Here is a 21654-nt window from a genome sequence, read left to right on the forward strand (position 1 = left end):
GGGCTCTGTGCTGGGGCCCTCTTCCCACTGTGAACGTGGTCAAATTTGGGTAAATATTCCTCAGGTGCATGGGGTGGTGCCCTAGAGGTGCATGGGTCATGCCGAGGCTCTGGGCTTGTTTTGGGGCACACTGGGCATGGGGTGGCAGCGTTAGGCAGTGGCAGGTTAGGGTCAGTGTTTTCCATGCGGTGTCTGACCATGTCTGTGTGTTGTCCCACAGGCAGGCGGCCGTGCCACAAGCAGCAGCACCATGTTCAACCTGATGAAGAAAGACAAAGAGAAGGATGGGGCCAGGAAGGAGAAGAAAGAAAAGAAGGAGAAGAAGGAGCGGATGTCGGCGGCCGAGCTCAAGAGCCTGGAGGAGATGAGCATGCGGAGGGGCTTCTTCAACCTCAACCGTGCGTCCAAGCGGGACTCCAAGGCACGCCTGGAGATCTCCAACCCCATCCCCATCAAGGTGGCCAGTGGCTCCGATCTGCACCTCACCGACATCGACTCCGACAGCAACCGGGGCAGCGTCATCCTGGACTCGGGCCACCTGAGCACGGCCAGCTCCAGCGACGACCTCAAGGTGGACGACGCCAACTTCAAGGGCTCGGTGCTGCAGCGGGCGGCCAAGTTTGGCTCCTTGGCCAAGCAGAACTCACAGATGATCGTTAAGCGCTTCTCCTTCTCACAGAAGAGCCGCGATGAGAGCGCGTCGGAGACCTCCACCCCTTCGGAGCACTCAGCAGCCCCCTCCCCTCAGGTGGAGGTGCGCGCACTGGAGGCTCAGCTCTCCAAGCAAGGCGCACCCCAAGGGCATCCCCGCACCCCTCCTGTGCCCTCCTCGATCTCCAGACCCCCAGAGCTGGTGAGCAAGAGGTTTCCTGCAGAGCTGCGCCTGCCCGCCCTGGTGCCCCCGCAGCCCCCGCCACCTCGGCAGCTGGAGCTGCAGAGACGCAATACCGGCGATTTTGGCTTTTCGCTGCGCCGCACCACCATGCTGGACTGTGCCCCCGATGGCCAGGTGTATCGCCGCGTCGTGCATTTTGCTGAACCCGGCGCCGGCACCAAGGATTTGGCACTGGGATTGGTGCCGGGCGATCGTTTGGTGGAGATCAACGGGAAAAACGTGGAGAACAAAACACGGGATGAGATCGTGGAGATGATCCGGCAATCCGGTGAGACGGTGCAGCTGAAGGTGCAGCCCATCCTGGAGCTGAGCGAGCTGAGCCGCTGCTGGCTGCGGGGCGCCGAGGGGACGCGCCGTGCCGCGTGGGATGTGAGTACTGGTGTCCCCACTGCAGGTGTCTGGGTTGGCACAGGGCGTGGGAAGCAGTGGGTGCTGCGGATCTTCCCTCTGCCTCCCTCTGCAGTGCTCACCTCCCTTCCCATGGAGGAGTACAGGGAAAATCCTTTTGTTTCCCACTGGGTCTGAGGATGGGAGTGCTAGGAACCTCTCTGTGCTGTAACCCCAGGTCTCACGGGGACGGTGCTCAACAGGGAGCTGCAGAGGGTTTGCACAGCCCAGCGTGCGCAGTCGGTGCTGTATAAATAGAAACTCAATGGCTGGGTGACCCACATCTTCCCCGTGTGCTGCCAGTTCCGTTGACCTTGCTGTGAGCATTAGGCATCCTGGGATGCTGTGATCCTATGGAGCTGGACCCCACACGCAGTGGGCTGTGATGCAGAGCTGTGGGGCACCCCATGCTGCAGCATTCCAGCTTGGTGCGGGTGCACAGTTGCTGCCAGCGAGTGGGGGCTGGCAGTGTGCCGGTGGCAGTGAGAGCATGGTGCTCAGGCTGGGATGGGGGAGGAGGAAACGCTGTGCCCTTGGAGTGTGGGGTGCAGGGAGAAGCGTGGCACGCGGCCTCACGGGGGGTGCTGGCATGGCGAGCGCTTGCGGGCAGCAGTGCTCTTCCCATTTAGCAGGCACCAAGCTGAGCCTGGTGCTGCAGGGCCGATGCCTGCAGGGGGTTAAGGCATAAATCGTGGCAGAAGCAGTTCCTGGAAAGGAGCCGTCCTGCGCGCTGACCACAGATGGCTGCTTATCTGCAGGATGTGCCGCGCAGCCGGGGCGGGCTCTGGGCTGCAGCCAGCGCTGTGCTCTGGGCTCCCAGCAGTGCCCCCTGTTTCTCAGCCCTTTCCTCCAGCTCAGGGCATGGGCACCCCCTGTCCACACTGCTCTGCACCAGTGTGTCCTGCGTCCTCCCTGGCAGCTGCAGCTCTCTGGGGTCCCTCGTCCTGCAGTGAGGACACCAAGGGACACACCACGGCTTTGCAGGTGCCACCTGCCTTGCCAGGGCTTGGGATGGGCGCAGTCAGAGTGTCCCTCTCCCACTGAGGCTGTGCAAGGTGCTGATGCACACAGGGAGGCCCAGTGCTCCCCCAGGCCCAGCTAAGCTCCCTGGAATGTTTCTGGTCCTAATTTAAATAAAAATGATCCTTTTTGAAACAGGAAATTATAGACATATTTTGGGCTGTTGCTCCAGTAGCCCCTCCCCGGCTGAAGCGGGGAAGGTGGTTGGGTTTAACCCCTCCACGGAGGGACCCAGGAGCCACCCTCATCCCACTGCCCACTCCCATGGTGGGGACCAGGAACAGGAGGCACTGGATGTGATGCCTGGGGGGGCTCTGGGCAGACCCCATTGTGCTATGGGGTGCCAGCCATGCTCTGGGTGCTGGGCAGCCACTCTGGCTCAGCTCCAGGCTCCTATTTATTTATTTACCAGTGAAATTCCTCAGGCAGGGTGCAGGCATGCGCCGTCCAGCTCTGGTGGGGCAGAAATATTCCAGAAACGCTCCCGATCTGGCCAGACCACAAACATCCGTGGCCCTGCCGGCGCACCCCACGTGCCCTCACCGGCCTTGGGCACCCATGTCCAGAAGTGCTTCCTCCTTATTTCTTTGCGTCCTCCCTGAAAAGCTCCTCATTTACCATTTATTCTGCCTTGGCTACGGGGACAGTGCTGTCCCCACTGCAGGGGTCCCCAGGAGACCCCAGGGAGGGGGCTGGTGCCATGCCTTGGCCGTAGGGTTGGTGCACTGTGGCTGGGCTGTGGGTCCCTATGGAGGCAGACGCAGCCCATGGGCAGCAGCACCGGCTTCCAGGCACATGTCAGAGCCCAGCCCCACTGTCGGAGGACACGGCTACGACCTCTTGGCTGGCAACAGCGTGGCGGCCGCCGAGGACAGCAGTGTCACTGCTGACATGCTCTGCTGTGCCACCCCTATCGCCATCCCCAATGCATGACCCAGGAGAGGTGTGTGGAGAGGGTTTGGGGCAGCTGTGGGATGGGGGTGTTCACCCCATAAGTGGCTCCGACCTGTTGTCTCCTGCAGCAGTGGTTTTGGCTCAGGGCACATCTGATGTCCGGGGTAGACAGGAACTACCATGATACCTCCTGGCATCCCGATGCCTGGTTTTGCCGTCTCCATTGTGCATCCTGTCATGATTTGGGGCACTTTCACTGGTGCTGTGGTGCTGGGATCAGCCGCAGCAGCTCGGTTTGGCACGAGGACAACCCTCCGTGCCACCCCGCGGGGCTCAGGGCTCTCCGTCCCCAGCGTTACTCCTCGAGGCCACTCCAGTGCTGTGCCACGAGGATCCTCAACACAGCACTGTAGGGGCGGGCAGTGGGACGGGGGCCGGACGCTTCCCGAGCAGCCTCAGGGCCCACATCACTTCCTCCAGCAGCGGGGGAGAGGCCCCGCTGCCCTCCCGTCCCCCCCCTCCGTGCGCCCTCCGCCTGCTGCGCGCGCCGCCGGGGCCCTCGCATTCCTTGGCTATTTTTAGGGTGGCCCTATCAGCCCAGCTGTCCCCGCACCGCCGCCAGCCTCACCCACCGCCTCGCGCCGCGCTCGCCCCCTGTATCCCCGCGGTAAGGTGGGGAGCTCGGGGCGGTGGGGGGGGGGCGCTCCCTTAGTGGGGTGGAGGCAGCAGCGGGGGCCGCTTCTGGGACTGGACCCCGTTGTCGGGTTCACTTGGAAAGGAGGCGTGGGGGGAAAAGAGGGTTAGGGGGCCTCTGTGCCCGGAGCGCTGCGCTCAGGAGGGTGGGAGTGGGCCCAGGTGCTGAGGGGAGGGTGCTGCGATCCCACATGGGTCGGGGCGCTCCTCCGTGCTTTGGGGCGGTTCTTTGCGGCGCCCCAGTGGGCAGAGCCGCGTCGGCCCCGCTGGGTGTTGGGGTGCGGTGCTGTGTGGGGGCGCTGGGACCCTTTGGGGGCTGCCCAGCTGCTGGCACGGGGTCGGGCTCAGAATAACCCCCGGCGTGCGGAGCGCGTGCGCGGGGCAGAAATATCCCTGCGCTCACCCCGGCATCTGCTTACAGCCGTGGGCTGCAGCGCTGTGTGCAGCGCTGAGGGGTGAGCGAAGCGGCTTTTTTGGCAGAATGAGTTCCCATCCCCAGGCACTCCCTATGGACAGGGCCGGCTCAGCTCAGGGTCCCTGGGTCCCCAGCCCCGTCCTGCTCACTTCTGCCTCTTTCCCCCAGCCAGGGCCGCGGCTTCATGAGACGTCGCCATGGCCTTCTCGTCCCGCTTTGCGTTCTGGGAGCAGAAGGGAAGTGTTGCTCGTGGTTGCTCGCACCCCGCGCTGCTCCCCAGCACCCATCACACCCATGGCAGTGCTCCTGGGGCCGGAATTCCTCCAGCACTGAGGCACCCCCTAACACAACCCCTAACACGTCGCCAGCACTAACTCACTCTCTAACACAACCGGGGATGTGAAGGGGCTCTATCAGTCGCCCCACTCTCGAGCTGCAGTGCAGCCCTCCTGCTTTGAGCTCGCTGTAACCAGGCTGTGCCTTTCACCTTCCCCCCCCTCCATCCTGCAGATTTCTGTGCTGAGGCTTTGCACCCCCCCTCCCACCAAAGTGCCACAACAAAAGGCCATGTGCTGTCCCCACAGAGCACCTTTGGGGGCTGAAACACTCTCCTCTCCTTTGTGACCCTCAGGTAAAGGACGAGGACAAAGCCTTAGCTGTGAAAAGACCTGGGAAGGAGGACGGGGCTGTAAGTGCTACAGGGCGTGGGGCAGGGTGCACAGGGCTGGCTTAGGGCTCGCCCTTGGCTGGGGCACACCTCTGAGCAAATCCCCCTCCTGCAGCTGCTCCAGGGCAGTATGTGGGCTGTGGGTGCTTTTGATGGTGGACTGTGGTCCCTGCCCCACAGAGTCTGGCAGGACAGAGGTTCAGTGCTTGCTTGCTTAACGCAGCAGCTGCCATAACTGTCAGAAGGGGATGTCTTGCAGGTTGTCCTGTGCACTGCAGTAAAAATAGCTGAGCACAATGAGTTTTTGCCCCATACCTGCAGCTCAGGGGTTGACGGGGTCCTGGGTGTGGGGACAGGGAGTTCGGCATCATGCCCTCCCCTTGGAGCAGTAGGGTGGGCAGGGAGAGGGCTGACCCCTTGTCCTGGTGGGCAGTGCTCTGTCCGACCCCCACTAACCCCCTGCTGTCTTCATGGCTGCAGCCAGAGAGCCCAAGCCCAAACGCTGGGAAGGATGCGGCACCCGCAAGCCCAAAGCCCGATCCCCCGAAGAGCCCCGACCCACCAGCAGGGAGCGCAAAGAGCCCGGAGCCGGTGCTGAACGGGGCCACCAATGGGCCTGAGGGCCCCGGGGCGGGCGGCGATGGGCAGGGGGATGACGGGCAGGGGCTGTCCCGCCGCAGAGTGGTGCGGGTGGTGCGGAAGGTGGTGCGCAAAGTCCTGCCTGGCGATGATGCTGGTGAGGTGAAGCCCCCCGAGCCCGTGCCGCCCCCCAGAAAAGAGGAGATGGTCCCCCCCGCGCCACCCCCTCCGCCACCCCCGGCCAAACCATCCACTCCCGCCAAGCCGGAGCCCAGAGATGAGATCTCAGCAGGGCTCACAACTCTTATGGCCAAGGGGAAAACCAAAGAGCACCGGGCGCGGGTCCGGCCGGGGGACAGGCAGGAGAAGTCCCCTGAGCCGGCGGCAGGCGATGCAAAGCCGGCTGTGTCCCCGGGTGCCAAAGCCACACCAGAGCCTCCAGCACGGCCTTCGGGAGGGAAAGCGGAGCCGGCAAAGGCGTCCGCCCCGAAACCCACTGCCCTGGAGAGGCACAAGGTAGCGCGTGTGCATACAGCATGGGTGCCCTAACCTGTGTGGCAGAGCATGGTGTGAGCTCACCCGCATGGCGTGCAGTGGTTTTGGGGTATGTGGGGTGTGCGGTGACACGTGGGGACGTTATTTGGGGTGCACCCCGTCACACTGCCCTTATCTCCCCGTCTTGCTCATGCCGAGAAGAAGCAGCAGCCTGGTGAGAAGCGAGCGACCCCAGCAAAAACCGCCCCGGGAGCCCCCCAGCAGGTGTGTGGGAGCGGGGTTTGCAGTGCCACGTGCCCTGCAGGGCTGCCCGGGGCGGTGCTGGGTGCTGTGGGTGTTCCACTGTCGGGACGGTGTTGGTCCCAGTGGGCTGTAGGGCTGAGCACGTGCTGGTGATGTCCTCTGTGCCACCAGCAAGGGCTGCAGGGTGGCTGCCTGCTGCTAATGGTGCTCTGCCTCCAGGCTGCGCCCGGCCCCACGCCCCGGCTGAGCCCATCGGAGGAGGCCCAGCGCCGGCTGGAGAGGATCTTCACTGCTTCTGTAATTCGGGTGGAGGGGTTTGATGCTCAAGCACGGCCCTGTGCTGTGCAGGATGGGCTTAGGGTTAGGGGTAGGGATGGGGATGTTATCCCGTCCTCAGCGTGCGCTCGCCTGGGGCTTTCGCACCCCCACATTTGGCCACTGGCCCCACGGTGCCACCCTGGGTGCTGCTGACTGCAGGCAGCAGGTTTGGCAATCGCCGCCCTGAGCGGTGCACATGGCCTTGGAGCCACCGTGCCGTGTCACCATCCCCGCGTGCACAACGTGGCTGTGCCGGCTCTGCTCTCTGCCTCTCACCCCTCTCTTCTTTCTCTCCTTCTCTCTCACTGCTGCCAGCTGGACCCCGTCACCCCGGCCCCCAGCCAGGTACCGTACCCCTGTCCTCAGCAGCTCTCTGCCCCCGCCGCCCTCCCGCTGTCTTCTGTGTGCCACTGGGCCGGCATCTGCGCCCGCGCCTCGTGCTGGAGCGTAAGGCTTCCCCCACCACAGAGGGGTCAGGAAGGCACCCTGCTTTCCTGCATGTCCCAGCATGCGGCACCGTCCCCAATAGTGCACCTGCCTGCTCGGCAGCCTCGTGGTCACTGTGCCCCCCCAGCTCCGTGTGTCCTCAGCACCGTTGTGGCCAAGCGCTGGCCCCATGCCTGGGGGCTTTGGGGTGGCTGTGCTGTGCCATCAGGCTCTGTTTGCTTCCCCCATGCTCGCAGCAGGGCAGCGTGCCCCTTCTTACCCTCGCTCCCCATCTGTTGGCCCCAATAGGGACAAGCAGACGATGCTCTCTCGGCCCCCGTCGGCCTCAGCCCTGCTGCGGCTCAGGTTTGTCTTTGGGGCTCGTCCTGCTAGCAGATAGCAGCGATGTCCCCAAAGTGCCAGCCTGGCCTTTCCCACACTTATGGGATGGCCACCAGTGTGCCGTATCCTGTGTCCCTGCAGCATGCCGTGTCCCTGCAGCACGCCGTGTCCTATGGCACACCATGTGTCCCTGCATCCCAGCATGGGGCTGCAGTTTGGGAATGGGGGTGACCGTGATGAAAGCACCCTGAAGTCACTGTGACTTCAAGTCTGTCCCATCCATGGCAGGGATCTGGGGGCTCCAATCCCACCCAGGGGATTCCTGGGGCGGCGGGGTGTCACGCGGGTTTGGGCTCCCTCCAGCCCCTTTGTCCCTCTGTCCCTCAGGCCAAGACAGAGGAGCAAATTGCTGCTGAGGAGGCTTGGTATGAGACCGACAAGGTGTGGCTGGTGCACAAGGACGGCTTCTCCTTGGGTGAGTCGGGGGCTGGCTGGGGCATGGGAGGCTTTCAGGACCCCACTGAACCCCGTGCCCCTGCAGGCAGCCAGCTGCGGCCGGAGGAGCCCAGCGCCCTGCCCGAGGGCAAGGTGAAGGTGAAGCTGGACCACGACGGAGCTGTCTTGGAGGTAGAGGAGGACGACGTGGAGAAGGTAGGGATGTGGGATGGGGGGGGCTGTGGGGCAGAGGGGACCCCAGTTCTCCATCTGACCCCCTCCTCGCTGCCAGGCGAACCCTCCGTCCTGTGAGCGCGCGGAGGACCTCGCCAGCCTCCTCTACCTCAACGAGTCCAGCGTCCTGCACACGCTGCGGCAGCGCTATGGCAGCAACCTCATCCACACCTACGCCGGCCCGGCCATGGTGGTCATCAACCCGCTGAGCTCCCCCTCCATGTACTCTGAGAAGGTGATGCTGGGTTGGGGGGAGATGGGGACACGTCACCTTGCAGAGCCGCCGCTGTTTGGGGCCGGGGTGCTGAGTGCCATCCCCGCAGGTGATGCACATGTTTAAGGGGTGCCGCCGGGAGGACGCGTCCCCGCACATCTACGCCGTGGCGCAGGCCGCCTACCGCAGCATGCTGATGGGCCGCCAGGACCAGGCGGTGGTGCTGCTGGGCGCCAGCGGCAGCGGCAAGACCACCAACTGCCAGCACCTCGTCCAGTACCTCGCCACCATCGCCGGCAGCACCGGCAAGGTCTTCTCCGGTGAGTCCCCTCGCATGCTTTGCGCTCACGGCGCGCCGCTCTCTCGCTTTCTCACGCCGCCGGCCCCGCACACCGCACCGCCCCGCTTGTCTTCCCGCAGCGGAGAAGTGGCAGGCGCTCTACACCGTCCTGGAGGCTTTTGGCAATAGCAGCACCAGCATGAACGGCAATGCCACGCGCTTCTCCCAGATCATCTCCCTGGATTTCGACCAGGCTGGGCAGGTGGCATCCGCCTCCATACAGGTGAGGGCTGCTCAGCCCCCTGGGCGCCAGAGCGGCTCCATGCCATGGGGGTTTTCTCCATGATCTCTGCAGACCCGCAGCCTCGCTGTGGTTGCAGCCACACTGTGCTCACGTCTTTGCGTCCTGATGCGCATGGGCAGTTGGAGGGCAGAGCACAGATTAGTTTGGCTCCCTTTGCTGGCTGGATTGCGCTGATACCAGGGGGTCTGCCTCTCGTGTGATAGCAGCAGCCCTTAAAACGGCAGCTCCAGTGGTAACAGGTACATGCCAAGCACGCTCGGCAGCACCAGGAGAGATGCTCGTGGCTCACTCAGATCTTTGTATTAGGCAGTGTCTACTGACAGGGCACGGAGACTTCTGTGCCACCATGGGGACCCAGGGCTGACAGCAAGGCCCAGGCTGGGGCTGGGGGTCTCGGTGGGAGTGTGTCCCCCAGGGATGCTTCCCAATCCTCCCCCTGTCTCCCAGACACTGCTGCTGGAGAAGCTGCGTGTTGCCCGGCGCCCGGCCAACGAGGCCACCTTCAATGTTTTCTACTACCTGCTGGCCTGCTCCGACAGCACCCTGCGGTGAGTGCGGCCCTGGTGGGGGCTCAAGAGGCTCCTACCTCCACGGGGACCAACCTGGGGGTTTTCTTCTGACAGGACAGAGCTGCACTTCAACCACCTGGCGGAGAACAACGTCTTTGGCATTGTGCCCCTCGCCAAGGTCCTGTGTGCTGTTGGTCTGGGTGGGGGCTGCAGAGGGGTGGGGGACAAGGGGAGAGATGGGCAGAGGGATTGCACTGTGTGCCAATGGCTCTTTTCTCCTTGCAGCCAGAGGAGAAACAGAAGGCCACCCAGCAGTTCAACAAGCTGCAGGCTGCCATGAAGGTGATGGGCATCTCCAGCGATGAGCAGAAAGCCTTCTGGCTGGTCCTGGGGGCCATCTACCACCTGGGGGCTGCTGGAGCCACCAAAGGTAACAAACTGCTTGGGGCCAGGATGCGTTAAATAGCTGAGCTCGGGTCTGCTGGGTGTTCCAGCGCAGTCCTCTTGGCACCTGGGCTTGCCCTGACAGCTCTCCTCTCCTTCACTGAGAGCAGGAAATTTGCCTCGGGTGGGCAGGTTGCAGGTTCTGTGCAGGTTCAGCCTCTGTGGCTGCTCTTCTCCCCATCTTGTGCCACCTTCCAGGTGCTGAAAGCCTCTCTTGCTGCTTTCAGGCTCACAGGAGAATTTGGACCAAGGGATTTTGCACCCGGGGGGGAGAAAGATGAGAAAGGAATTTGAGGAGAGCCCCATTTGCCCTGTGTTTTGAAGGGGTTTGAAGGACACTGCACTGTCCTCAGGGTGTTTTGAGGCACTAGAGGGCAGCAGGACCCCACTGCAGCGCTGCTGCGAGGATGCAAGGGTGGTGTGGAAGCTCCCGCGTGGGGCTGGGGGCATCCCCTGATCCCAGTTATGGGCAGCATCACTACGTTCTGCTTGTGGGGAGTGCTCCAAAACCTAGTCAGGAGGAGCATCCCCACATCTTGGTTTGGAGTTTGGCACGGGTTTGGGCATCCCTATGCTGCGTGCCCGCGCTGTGCCGTGCTGTTGTTTCTAACCCCTGTCTCTGTTTGCATGGTGCATGCTGCCCTTTTGCAATGCAGACGCCGACGAAGGTAATGTCCTGTTCTCCGCGTGCCTCTGCCTTCCCCATCCCCTGTGCCACCACCTTCCCTCTGTCGTGTCACCATTAACCTGCTCCCACCTCCCTGCGTCTGTGTGCCCATCCATCTGTCCTGTCACATCGTGGTGGCCAAGCAGGGCCATGTCCCCAGACCAAGGCAGCTCAGAGCCCTGCACCATCTCAGGGCTCTGTGGGTGGCAGCAATGGAGAGGGCTGTCCCCGTGTCCCCAGCGTGGCTCTGCCTTGCAGAGGAAAAAAGCTCCTTATCCTCATCTCCTCTAATTGAGCCCCAAAATGCCACCTCAGGAATGGCTTTCACATGTCACCCCTGACCTAACCCACCATGGGGAACCCTGTGACCACTGGGTATAGCAGCAGAGCACCACACATGTGACAACCAGTGCTGAGCTTCTCTTTCTCCTCTTTAGCTGGCAGGAAGCAGTTTGCACGACACGAGTGGGCTCAGAAAGCTGCCTACCTGCTGGGCTGCAGCCTGGAGGAGCTCTCCTCCTCCATCTTCAAGCACCAGCCCAAGGGCAGCCTGCAGCGTTCCACCTCTTTCAGACAGGGCCCCGAGGAGCCGGGCATGGGTGATGGCACAGGTAGGGTGCAGGCGGCCCTGGGGGGCATATGGCCAGGGATGCTCCAAGCACAGCGGTCCCCTCCTGCAGGTCCCAAGCTGACGGCGCTGGAGTGCCTGGAGGGCATGGCTGCAGGCTTGTACTCGGAGCTCTTCACCCTGCTTATCTCCCTGCTTAATAGGTATAGAGTGGGGTTTTGAGGGATCTGGGAGTCTGGCAGCATTCATCCATCCACACATCCACCCTGCTGTTCCCTGCAGGGCACTCAAGTCAAGCCAGCACTCGGTGTGCTCAGTGACGGTGGTGGACACCCCTGGGGCACAGAACCCCGAGGTGGTGGGGCAGAGCCGAGGGGCCACCTTTGAGGAGCTGTGCCACAACTACGCCCAGGAGCGCCTGCAGCTCCTCTTCCACCAGCGCACCTTCGCCCAGGAGCTGGAGCGTTACAAGGAGGTAGCTGGGACCCCCTGGCCACTGGGACACCCTCCTCTCCTTTTCTTTCTGCTCCAGCATTGTCAAGTCCCTGTGATCCCCCTTACTTCCCAAACTGACTAACCAGAGATCACTCCAGACCGAGTCAAACCCATCAGCTCTGATGCTGTCTCTTTGCACCATGGGGGTTTCCATAACGTCTCCCAAAGTTCAGGGCAGCAGGGCAGTGGGAACGCCCTCAGCCTTGATCCAGTTGAACTGAGACCCGAGCATCCCTAATGCTGGTCTGCAGTCACACAGGCTTTAACCATTTCTCTGTCCGTCCTCTCCAGGAAAACATAGAGCTCGCTCTGGCTGACACAGAGCCCACTTCCTGGGGCTCTGTAGCTGCTGTAGACCAGCCCTCCCACCAGGCACTGGTAAGCCCACATTCCTCATGGCCACCATCCCAGCTGGGTCCCAGCTTTGCTGTGGCCATCTCCATCCCCCAGACCTGCTCACGTCGCGTGGATGAGGAGCTGGAGGCATTAGTGCTAATGAGGGGAAGAAAAGGTGATATAAGATGCTTTCCTGAAGGCTTGGGAGAGTTAGGCTGCATGTGTGCAGCAGGCTGCAGGGAGGATGGTGGGGTCTCTGGTGGTTCTCAGGGTGCTCCGGTCCCCAGAGTGCATCCATCCTTTGGGTAGTCTGGTCACCAGGGTGCTTTAATCGCTGGGATGCTCTGGTCTGTGGGGCACACCAGTTTGGGCTCCTGTCCCCAGAGTGCTTTAATCTCTGGAGTGCTCCAGTTCCCAAGGTGCACAGGTCCTTGGGGTGCTCTGCTCCCTGGGGTGCCCCATCCCCAAGGTGCTTTGATCCCTGGCTGCTTTGCTCCCTGGGGTGCACCAGTCCCAAGGGCGCTCTGGTACTGGATGGGGCTGCAGAAACCAAGTGGGGCTGATGGTGCTGATGCCACACTGGCTTTTCACTTACCTGAGTGCATTGTTTTGCTCCCCCGCAAGGTTGTTGCATTGCCTATTGCCTTTCTTCACTGGGTGCACGCTAAGCAGGGGTTGCCTCACATGGTGCAGAGTTGCTTTGCTGCTTGTGTTGCATGCAGCCCAGGATTCCCCTCACTCTCCCCCATCCCCTCTGGCATCCAGGTTCTGGTGTAAGTGCAGTGTCACCCACAGGTCCGCTCACTGGCGCGCACTGATGAGGCACGGGGGCTGCTGTGGCTGCTGGAGGAGGAGGCCCTGCAGCCAGGTGGCAGCGAGGACACCTTGCTGGAGCGGCTCTTGGCCTACTATGGCCCCCAGGAGGGGAGCAAGAAAGGTTAGGATGGGGACCGACACTGCCTGGATGTGTTGACCAAGCCACCCGTGGTCCCTGTGCCCAGCAGTGCCTTGTGTCCCTACAGGACATGACCCGCTGCTGCCCAGCGACAAACCCCGGCACTTCTTCTTGGGCCACAGCTCGGGCACCAACTGGGTGCACTACGATGCCACGGGCTGGCTCAACCACGTCAAGCACAACCCAGCCACCCAGAACGCCTCCGTGCTGCTTCAGGAGTCGCAGAAGTGAGCGGGGTCCCCAGTTTGGGGGTGCGAAGCAGGGGACGGTTTGGAGGAGGTGGTTTTGGGGGTGACGATGCCTTTGTACCCCCCAGGAAGATCATCAGCAGCCTGTTTGCAGGGCGCGGCAGCTCGGCCCTGGTGCTGTCGGGCTCGGTGGCAGGGCTGGAGGGGGGCTCACAGCTGGCCCTGCGCCGGGCCACCAGCATGCGAAAGACCTTCACCACTGGGGTGGCCGCAGTCAAGAAGAAATCACTGTGCATCCAGGTCAAGCTGCAAGTGGTGAGCAGGGGACACCGGGCTGGGGGGATCCCACCACCATGCTTTGTGCATCCTGTCACCCATGGATCATGGAGCTTTGGGTGCTCCATGGCACGGGTGTGAGACCCCAACAGCACCTCCCTTGTCATGCTTTCCTGTCCCCATAGGATGCCCTCATCGACAGCATCAAGAAATCCAAGCTGCACTTTGTGCACTGCTTCCTACCCAAGGCGGCGGGGAGCGGTGGGGACCCCCGAGGGCTGCCGTGCCGCCGGGTGAGCGGCAGTGAGCTGGAGCTGCCGGCCGAGCACTGCGAGCCCGCGGGGCTGATGCAGCTGGATGTGCCCCTGCTGCGCGCGCAGCTCCGTGGCTCCCGCCTGCTCGATGCCCTCCGCATGTACCGACAAGGTGAGCGCCCCCCCTGCGGCTCACATCCCCGTGCGTTCTCCTCGGGTCCCCCTGGGGATCCCCTTTGGCACAAGCTTCGCTTGGAGCAGTGCTGCTGCCAGTGTCCTCCCCCCAGCTGTTGTCACACTGGGGACACACATGGCCTTACTTGGGTGTCTGCGCCGGTGCTGCCCGGCTGCTGGCAGCTCTCCCAGGCTGTGGGTGACACACGTGTCTTTGCTCTCCCCCGAGGCTGCTTTCTCCCCAGATCTTGGCCAAAATTGTTCAACGCGGCCAAGGAAAGCCTCGTTCCGTGCAAGGAACAAACAAAGGAAAAGGCACGGGGGTGTGCCTAGCCGCCCCCCAGGTGTTCTGGCTGCCCCATAGCTGCCCCATGGCCCTGCTCTCCCCACTCCAGGCTACCCTGACCATATGGTGTTTGCTGAGTTCCGGCGGCGCTTTGACGTGCTGGCCCCACACCTCACCAAGAAGCACGGCCGCAACTACATCGTGATGGATGAGAAGCGGGTACGCAGCCTTGTGCCCCCACATCTCGCATCCCTCACCCTGTGTCCCACATTCTGATGCTCCTCCTTCCCTGCAGGCAGTCGAGGAGCTCCTGGAGTCGCTGGACCTGGAGAAGAGCAGCTATCACATGGGTCTGAGCCGGGTAGGAGCCCTGCAGGGACATCCCTGCTCTCTGTGGACAGGGCAGGGCAGGCGCCTGGCACAAGGGCAGCGCTGTGCGCTCCCCCTACGCCATTCCTCGCAGAACAAAAGCCCCACACAGGGCCACCCACGCTGGGATGAGGGCCACGGAGCTGGGGACGAGGGAGAGCACCCCATTCCCATTGGTGTGACACTGGAGGGATGCTGGCATCTCACCGCGCTCCCCCCTTCAGGTGTTTTTCCGTGCTGGCTCACTGGCCAGGTTGGAGGAGCAGCGGGACGCGCAGACCAGCAGGAACATCACCCTGTTCCAGGCGGCGTGCAGGGGCTTCCTGGCACGGCAGCACTTCAAGAAGAGGAAGGTTCGTAGTGCTTCTCCCCTCCCCGCTCCTCTGCGCACAATTTCGCCTAAAATGGGCAGCGCAGCCTTTCTGCTGCCGCCTGGCCCAGCACCTCCCCCTCCCGCCTCCACTGAGCTGTGGGGAGTTGTGGGGCCGACTGTGGGGCCGGCTGTGGGGCTGTGGGCTTGGTGCTGCCCCACGGTGCCGGGATGGAGCAGCGGTGCCGGCTCCCACTTTATAATTAAAGGCTGCGTAAAATAGGCATCGCTGCAGCACCTCGGTGCTGGAGGCAATTGGATAGATAAGCCAGGGGCAATTAGCCTGCTTGATAATGAAGGGGAGTGTGCCAGGGTGCTGAGCACCCACACATCCCAGTCGGCCGGTGGTATCCCAGACCTGACGCCGTGCCCCGGTGCAGATCCAGGATTTGGCCATCCGCTGCGTGCAGAAGAACATCAAGAAGAACAAAGGGGTGAAGGACTGGCCCTGGTGGAAGCTCTTCACCACCGTGAGGCCCCTCATCGAGGTGCAGCTCACTGAGGAGCAGATCCGTGGCAAGGACGTGGGTATCGCCGTGCCGCGGGGATGGGGGAGGGTTGGTGATGGGCAGAGCAGTGAGGTGGGATGTGGGACCCTGTGTTGGATGCAGGACCCTACAGTAGGTGAGATGCATGACCCCGTGGTAGATGTGGGACCCCGTGGTGGATGTATGACCATCCCGTGGTGGATGTAGGAACCTGGAGTGGGTGGGGTGCAAAATCCTGTGGTAAATGCAGGACCCCATGGTGGATACAGGACCCCATGGTGGATGAAGGACACTATGGTGAATGGACCCCATGCTGGGTGAGATGCAGGACACCCCGTGCCCCCCAGCACCAGGCTCGAATTGCTCCCTAATTTGTGAATCAGCATGTCATTAGTATCCCAAGAGCCGGCTGTTGCAAGAGCCCAATTACAGGCGTGGAGAATGGAAATGAAACCGCGCGCCAAGAGGCGTGCACAGGGGGGAACCAGACACTGTGCCCCCACCTGGCACAGAGCCACTGCCTGGCTCAGCTTTCACCCTGACCCAGTGAGATGGTGTCTGAGCTGAGGGCTGCAGGGTCCCCTCCTGCTCCCATCCCCTCTCCTCTGGAGGCTCACAGACCCCTCTCCTCTGGAGGCTGCCAGGCGTTTCGGTACCATTTATGGGGTTGGAGTCGTGCTGGGAAAGTCCCTGCCCAACCCTCGGAAGGGGGAGCCCCCATGCTGCCCGCCCCGTGCGGGGGGAGCTGGGGGTGCTGCCAGCCCCATCCCCTCCCTCACCGCTCTGTTGCAGGAAGAGATCCAGCAGCTGAAGTGCAAACTTGAGAAAGTAGAGAAGGAGCGCAACGAGCTGCGGCTCAACAGCGACCGCCTGGAGAGCAGGGTAGGTCCCAGCCCTGCGATGGGCACAGCGTGCTGCCGTGCCCCCCCCGCCACTGCCACATCCCTGCTGTCCCCAGATCACGGAGCTGACATCGGAGCTGACAGACGAACGCAACACGGGCGAGTCAGCCTCGCAGCTGCTGGACGCCGAGACGGCCGAGAGGCTGCGTGCCGAGAAGGAGATGAAGGACCTGCAGGTATCCAACCGTGCCCCCACCCACCCCCGCTGCCACCCCACGTCCCTGTGAGGCTCACCCTGTCCCCTCCCCAGGCCAAGTACGATGCTCTGAAGAAGCAGATGGAGTCCATGGAGATGGAGGTGATGGAGGCTCGGCTCATCCGTGCGGCCGAGCTCAACGGGGAGCTGGACGACGATGACTCAGGTAGCGTCCCACCATGGGCTCAGCGTGGGGCACGACGTGGGCTGCCCCGTGCAGCATCGCCCCGCTCAGCCCCCGTTTCCCCGTGCAGGCGGCGAGTGGAGGCTGAAATACGAGCGGGCGGTGCGGGAGATCGACTTCACCAAGAAGCGGCTGCAGCAGGAGCTGGAGGACAAGCTGGAGGTGGAGCAGCAGGGCAAGAGGCAGCTGGAGCGCAGGGTGAGTGCCACTCCGCACCGCCGTCCCCACCGTGCCCCCATGCCCACCCTGCAGCGCTGACCCCCTGCCCGCCCTGCCCACAGCTGGCAGACCTGCAGGCGGACGGTGAGGAGAGCCAGCGGGCGCTGCAGCAGCTGAAGAAGAAGTGCCAGCGGCTGGCGGCCGAGCTGCAGGACACCAAGCTGCACCTGGAGGGGCAGCAGGGCCGCAACCACGACCTGGAGAAGAAGCAGCGCAGGTGGGGTTGTGCGGCACGGCAGCGGTGTGGTGACATCGCCCTCAGAGCCTCTCGCAGAGTGCTTTTACCATTTTAGCTGGGGTTTGGGCACCCCACCAGCTCCCACTTGGCTGAGGGGCTTCACACAGGGAGTGCTGCCTTCGCTCTGCTTTGGGTGTGAGGGATGCTCGGGGTGGGAGCACTCTTTTCCCGTGCCGGGGGACCCTCGTGCCACGCCGCGCAGCTCCGCTCTCTTCCCATCCCCTCTCCCAGCCCCAAAGTTTGCTAACGTTATTAAGCAGCGGGGATGCTTTCATCTCATTATGGTAATGATCACGCACACAAATACAGCGAGAGAATCCAATCTAATTAATTTCAATTTCCGTGGATTGGAGTCTGTGCTAATGCAGCTGTTTATTACCCGGCGCAAAGAAAAATGGGGATTAGCCGCCGGGATGCGTAAGGCAGGTCACCGAGCCGGGGCAATTTTCCAAGCCCTGGAGGCAGCGATTTCCCAGCAAACCCCTCTGATCCCATCCTGGCAGAGGCTGAACTGCAGGCACACACCCTGCAGGGATGGGACGGGGAGCTGACACCAGAGGGAAATGCTGGAGATGGGGGTCCCTGAGCGTGCCGTGCTGTCGCGTGTAGGTTTGATGGAGAGCTGTCGCAGGCGCACGAGGAGGCGCAGAGGGAGAGGCTGCAGCGGGAGAAGCTGAGCCGTGAGAAGGACGTGCTGGTGGCTGAGGTGTTCGGCCTCAAGCAGCTGCTGGAGGTGAGCGGTTCCCCACCCAGCAGCGCTCCGCTCAGCGTGGCGCACAGCGCTGTCTCACCGCCACGTCCCCATCCCAACATCCCCATCCAGGACAAAGATGCAGACATCGCCGGGCTGACGCAGCGGGCGGAGGCGCTGGAGGCAGAGCTGCAGGACATCTCCTGCCAGGAATCCAAGGACGAGGCGTCTCTTGCCAAGGTGAAGAAGCAGCTGCGCGACCTGGAGGCCAAGGCGAAGGACCAGGAGGAGGAGCTGGATGAGCAGGCCGGCACCATCCAGATGCTGGAGCAGGTAGGGTGGGCGGGGAGGGTTTCTGGGCGGGGTGGTTTCGCAGGGCTCTCATTACTGGGGATGGGCCCGCGGAGGCGGCCGCCCTCACCGCGCCGTCAGGCCTGGTTTCCAGAACCCCTGGTGCCATGGCACGGCACGTTGCGGCGGGGCGGGTGGCACGGGCAGACCCGGAGCAGGGGGTTCTCAGGGTGAGCGGGGCAGCAGGCTGCGGTGTCCCCGTGCCCCCACATCCCCTGGGCTCTGATCGACCCCCCTTTTTCAGGCCAAGCTGCGCCTTGAGATGGAGATGGAGCGGCTGCGGCAGACCCACGCCAAGGAGGTGGAGAGCCGCGACGAGGAGGTAGAGGAGATCCGGCAGTCGTGCCAGAAGAAGGTAGGCCTTACCCGTGGCCCTGCTGCACTATGGGGGCCAGGATACATCCCGGGAGATGCTGGGCCGTGGTCACGCAGTGCTCGGATCCCACACGCCCGCTGCCCAGCTCCAGCAGCCCGGCAGGTCCGACCGGTCCTGGGCATCGTGCACACATTGCACAAAAGGGAGTCACCGCGTCTGGCCCGGCAGGTCATCAGCGTCCCCAGGGCACGTGGTGGCACACACAGGGTGCTGGCGCCATGGCCCCAGCCGGGCTCACCCAGGGTCACATTAAGCTGGACGTGAGCTGTGACCTGCTGTAGTGGGCGTGGTGATGATGGATCAGCAGTTGGACTGGTGATCGTTGTGCTCTTTTCAAACCATCATGATTCTACAATTTCTATAAAAGAGGGAAGATTTAGATTGGATGCTGGGAGAAACTTCTGTACTCAGATATTTGTGAGGCTGCGGCACGGGCACTGCCCAGAGCTGTGGGTGCCCCATCCCTGGAGGTGCCCGAGGCCACGATGGGGCACTGGCCAACCCCATGAGTAGCAATCTGCCCACAGCAGAGGGTTGGGGCTGGGTGGGCTCTGTAATCGCTTGCAATCCAGCTGCTCTGTGATTTTATGGTTCTAGATTCTATGATTTGATGGTTCTATGGTTCTGCAATTCTGTGATTCTATGACGTGATGGTTCTTGCCACAGCTGAAGCAGATGGAGATGCAGCTGGAGGAGGAGTATGAGGACAAGCAGAAGGTGTTGAGAGAAAAGCGGGAGCTGGAGAGCAAACTGTCTGCAGTCAGTGATCAGGTAGGGCACAGGGCACCCTGTGGGGGGGTTGCCGTGGCACAGAGCATGGCACGGACCCTCTGCTGCAGGCCAACCAGAGGGACTTCGAGACAGAGAAGCGCCTACGCCGCGACCTGAAGAGGACGAAAGCACTGCTGGCCGATGCACAGATCATGCTGGACCACCTGAAGAACAACGCGCCCAGCAAGAGGGAGATCGCCCAGCTCAAGAACCAGGTGCGTGGCCCCGAGAGGCTGGGGGTGTCCCATTGCCCCCTGGCTGGGTGCTGAGCTGTGCTCCTGCAGCTCGAGGAGTCCGAGTTCACCTGCGCAGCTGCTGTCAAAGCCCGCAAGTCCATGGAGGTGGAGATTGAAGACCTTCACCTGCAGATTGATGACCTCTCCAAAGCCAAGGCAGCGGTAGGGCATTTCGGGAGCTCTCCCACTCAGAGGGGGACATGCCCATGGGGAGAACCCTGCCCATGCTGTGCTCCCTTGCCTGGGGGCTCAGCTGGACAGGGTGAGGTGCGTGGTGCAGTGGTGATGTTCTTTCCCCCCAGCTGGAAGAGCAGCTGAGCCGGCTGCAGCGGGAGAAGAATGAGGTACAGAACCGCCTGGAGGAAGACCAGGAGGACATGAATGAGTTGATGAAGAAGCACAAAGCAGCAGTGGCCCAGGTGAGGATGGGCATCCACAGCCCTTAACACCACTCCCCTGCCCGCCTCGCTAACAGCCCCGCTCATCTCGCAGGCGTCCCGTGACCTGGCACAGATGAACGACCTCCAGGCACAGCTGGAGGAGGTCAGCAAGGAGAAGCAGGAGCTGCAGGAGAAGGTGAGGAGCCGAGCTGGGGTGGGAGCACCTAAAAACCTTATGGGTCCCCCAGCATCATGGGGGCCGTCCCCAGAGCGGGGCAGAGTGGGGAGGGCAGGATGCTGGTGCTGAGGCTGCCTCCCCGCAGCTGCAAGGGCTGCAGAGCCAGCTGGAGTTCCTGGAGCAGTCCATGGTGGACAAGTCACTGGTGAGCAGGCAGGAGGCCAAGATCCGTGAGCTGGAGACCAGGCTGGAGTTTGAGCGGACACAAGTCAAGCGCCTGGAGGTGGGCACTGTCATCTCCCTTACAGACCCATGCTCAGTCCCCACAGCAGTGTCACAGTGCTGTGACCACCACCATCCTGGGCCCCCCGTGCTGCACAGCGCTGCTCCCGCGGGCGCTGATAACCGTAATCCACCACCCAGCCTGGCAAAGTGCTGCTATTTCCCCGCATCGACTTAGTGAAATTATAGACTCTCCCAACCCCACTAAACGCAGCCTGCTTTATATTCTGCCTTTGCAGCTCTCTGCCGGGGGAACTGAGCAGCTTAGCTCTCCTCTTAATATTTTCCTAGCTGTTATTTCCCTCCCCGCTCTCTCTGCCGGGGCCATAAATATGCAGCGGCTGGCTCGGCGGCTGGCAGAGAATGGAAGCTATTTTTTCCCTACATTACATGCTGTAATTACTTCACACAAAGTTAAATCTATTTTTCCAATTCACCAAAGCTCCTGCAATTGTTCTACCCCTTCCCTGGCCCCAGGGGGGTGGTTTCTCATTCCCCCCCCTACCTCTTTTCTATCCCCTCATGTAAATTCATGGGGCTGGGATCTTTCCTGGTGTGAGGACCACAGGGGGTGGGTGTTACTGCCAGGTGGGGGGTACGCAGGGGGCAGAGCTGTGGAAGGGTGAATGCATGGATGCACGTGTGAATGGATGCGTGTGTGTATGGGTGGATGGAGCACAGGGAGAACGCTTGCTGCTCCGCAGAGCCTGGCCACGCGGTTGAAGGAGAACATGGAGAAGCTGACGGAGGAGCGGGACCAGCGAGCAGCTGCCGAGAACAGGGAGAAGGAGCAGAACAAGAGGCTGCAGCGGCAGCTCCGTGATGTCAAGGAGGAGATGGGCGAGCTGGCCAAGAAGGAGGCGGAGGCCAGCCGCAAGAAGCACGAGCTGGTGAGGGCATCACTGCTGAGCCCCCACAAATTGGGATTCCCCTTCCCCACAGCCCAGGCTCACCCCACTCTCCCCGCAGGAGATGGACCTGGAGAGCCTGGAAGCTGCCAACCAGAGCCTGCAGTCAGACCTGAAGCTGGCCTTCAAGCGCATTGGGGACCTGCAGGCTGCCATCGAGGATGAGATGGAGAGCGACAGCAATGAGGACCTCATCAACAGGTGAGTGTGCCCGGAGCTGGCTCCTGCATGGGGCACGTCACCAGGGCTCACTGCTTCTCCTCGCCACTTCTGAAACACCAAGGGGGGCCTTGGTTCTGCCCAGTCCTGGCAGGATGCTGTCCATCCATCTGTCCATCCACCCGTGCACCCATTGCATCCATCCATCCATCCATGTATTCATCATTGCACCCATGCATCCATCCATCCTTTCACCCACCCATCCTTCCACCCATCCATGCATGCATCCATCCATTCATGCACCCATTGATCCATCCATCCATCCATCCATCCATCCATCCATCCATCCATCCATCCATCCAT

The 21654-nt window shown here is 62.3% G+C and overlaps 1 protein-coding gene across 5 annotated transcripts in view; it reads left to right on the top strand.

Annotated features, from left to right (window-relative positions):
• The first annotated feature begins 217 nt into the window (after nucleotides 1-217).
• The window catches only part of MYO18A (myosin XVIIIA), a 26753-nt gene continuing 5316 nt past the window's right edge, over nucleotides 218-21654 (top strand). For 2 of the 5 annotated variants that reach the window (XM_042829927.1, XM_042829929.1), the window contains exons 1-38: nucleotides 218-1264; nucleotides 7762-7849; nucleotides 7916-8025; nucleotides 8102-8278; nucleotides 8367-8577; nucleotides 8678-8820; nucleotides 9289-9389; nucleotides 9465-9528; nucleotides 9636-9780; nucleotides 10451-10462; nucleotides 10899-11072; nucleotides 11142-11232; nucleotides 11312-11504; nucleotides 11816-11902; nucleotides 12656-12797; nucleotides 12883-13042; nucleotides 13132-13318; nucleotides 13465-13705; nucleotides 14103-14212; nucleotides 14289-14354; nucleotides 14587-14715; nucleotides 15113-15256; nucleotides 16013-16102; nucleotides 16179-16298; nucleotides 16373-16484; nucleotides 16573-16700; nucleotides 16784-16938; nucleotides 17569-17692; nucleotides 17783-17983; nucleotides 18246-18356; nucleotides 19044-19148; nucleotides 19217-19363; nucleotides 19433-19546; nucleotides 19687-19803; nucleotides 19877-19960; nucleotides 20088-20225; nucleotides 20929-21114; nucleotides 21194-21333. In XM_042829927.1, coding sequence (XP_042685861.1) covers nucleotides 251-1264; nucleotides 7762-7849; nucleotides 7916-8025; nucleotides 8102-8278; nucleotides 8367-8577; nucleotides 8678-8820; nucleotides 9289-9389; nucleotides 9465-9528; nucleotides 9636-9780; nucleotides 10451-10462; nucleotides 10899-11072; nucleotides 11142-11232; nucleotides 11312-11504; nucleotides 11816-11902; nucleotides 12656-12797; nucleotides 12883-13042; nucleotides 13132-13318; nucleotides 13465-13705; nucleotides 14103-14212; nucleotides 14289-14354; nucleotides 14587-14715; nucleotides 15113-15256; nucleotides 16013-16102; nucleotides 16179-16298; nucleotides 16373-16484; nucleotides 16573-16700; nucleotides 16784-16938; nucleotides 17569-17692; nucleotides 17783-17983; nucleotides 18246-18356; nucleotides 19044-19148; nucleotides 19217-19363; nucleotides 19433-19546; nucleotides 19687-19803; nucleotides 19877-19960; nucleotides 20088-20225; nucleotides 20929-21114; nucleotides 21194-21333 — 5861 coding nt within the window. In that variant the 5' untranslated portion in view covers nucleotides 218-250. Of the gene's footprint in view, nucleotides 1265-6566; nucleotides 6586-6921; nucleotides 6952-7761; nucleotides 7850-7915; nucleotides 8026-8101; nucleotides 8279-8366; nucleotides 8578-8677; nucleotides 8821-9288; nucleotides 9390-9464; nucleotides 9529-9635; nucleotides 9781-10450; nucleotides 10463-10898; nucleotides 11073-11141; nucleotides 11233-11311; nucleotides 11505-11815; nucleotides 11903-12655; nucleotides 12798-12882; nucleotides 13043-13131; nucleotides 13319-13464; nucleotides 13706-14102; nucleotides 14213-14288; nucleotides 14355-14586; nucleotides 14716-15112; nucleotides 15257-16012; nucleotides 16103-16178; nucleotides 16299-16372; nucleotides 16485-16572; nucleotides 16701-16783; nucleotides 16939-17568; nucleotides 17693-17782; nucleotides 17984-18245; nucleotides 18357-19043; nucleotides 19149-19216; nucleotides 19364-19432; nucleotides 19547-19686; nucleotides 19804-19876; nucleotides 19961-20087; nucleotides 20226-20928; nucleotides 21115-21193; nucleotides 21334-21654 lie in introns of those variants that run through there. The other 3 variants (XM_042829931.1, XM_042829930.1, XM_042829928.1) reach the window with 3 other exon arrangements.

The sequence above is a fragment of the Centrocercus urophasianus genome, unplaced genomic scaffold (genome assembly GCF_019232065.1).
Source record: "Centrocercus urophasianus isolate 14NV4802_14NV808 unplaced genomic scaffold, USGS_Curo_1.0 seq_33, whole genome shotgun sequence".
NCBI lineage: Eukaryota > Metazoa > Chordata > Aves > Galliformes > Phasianidae > Centrocercus > Centrocercus urophasianus.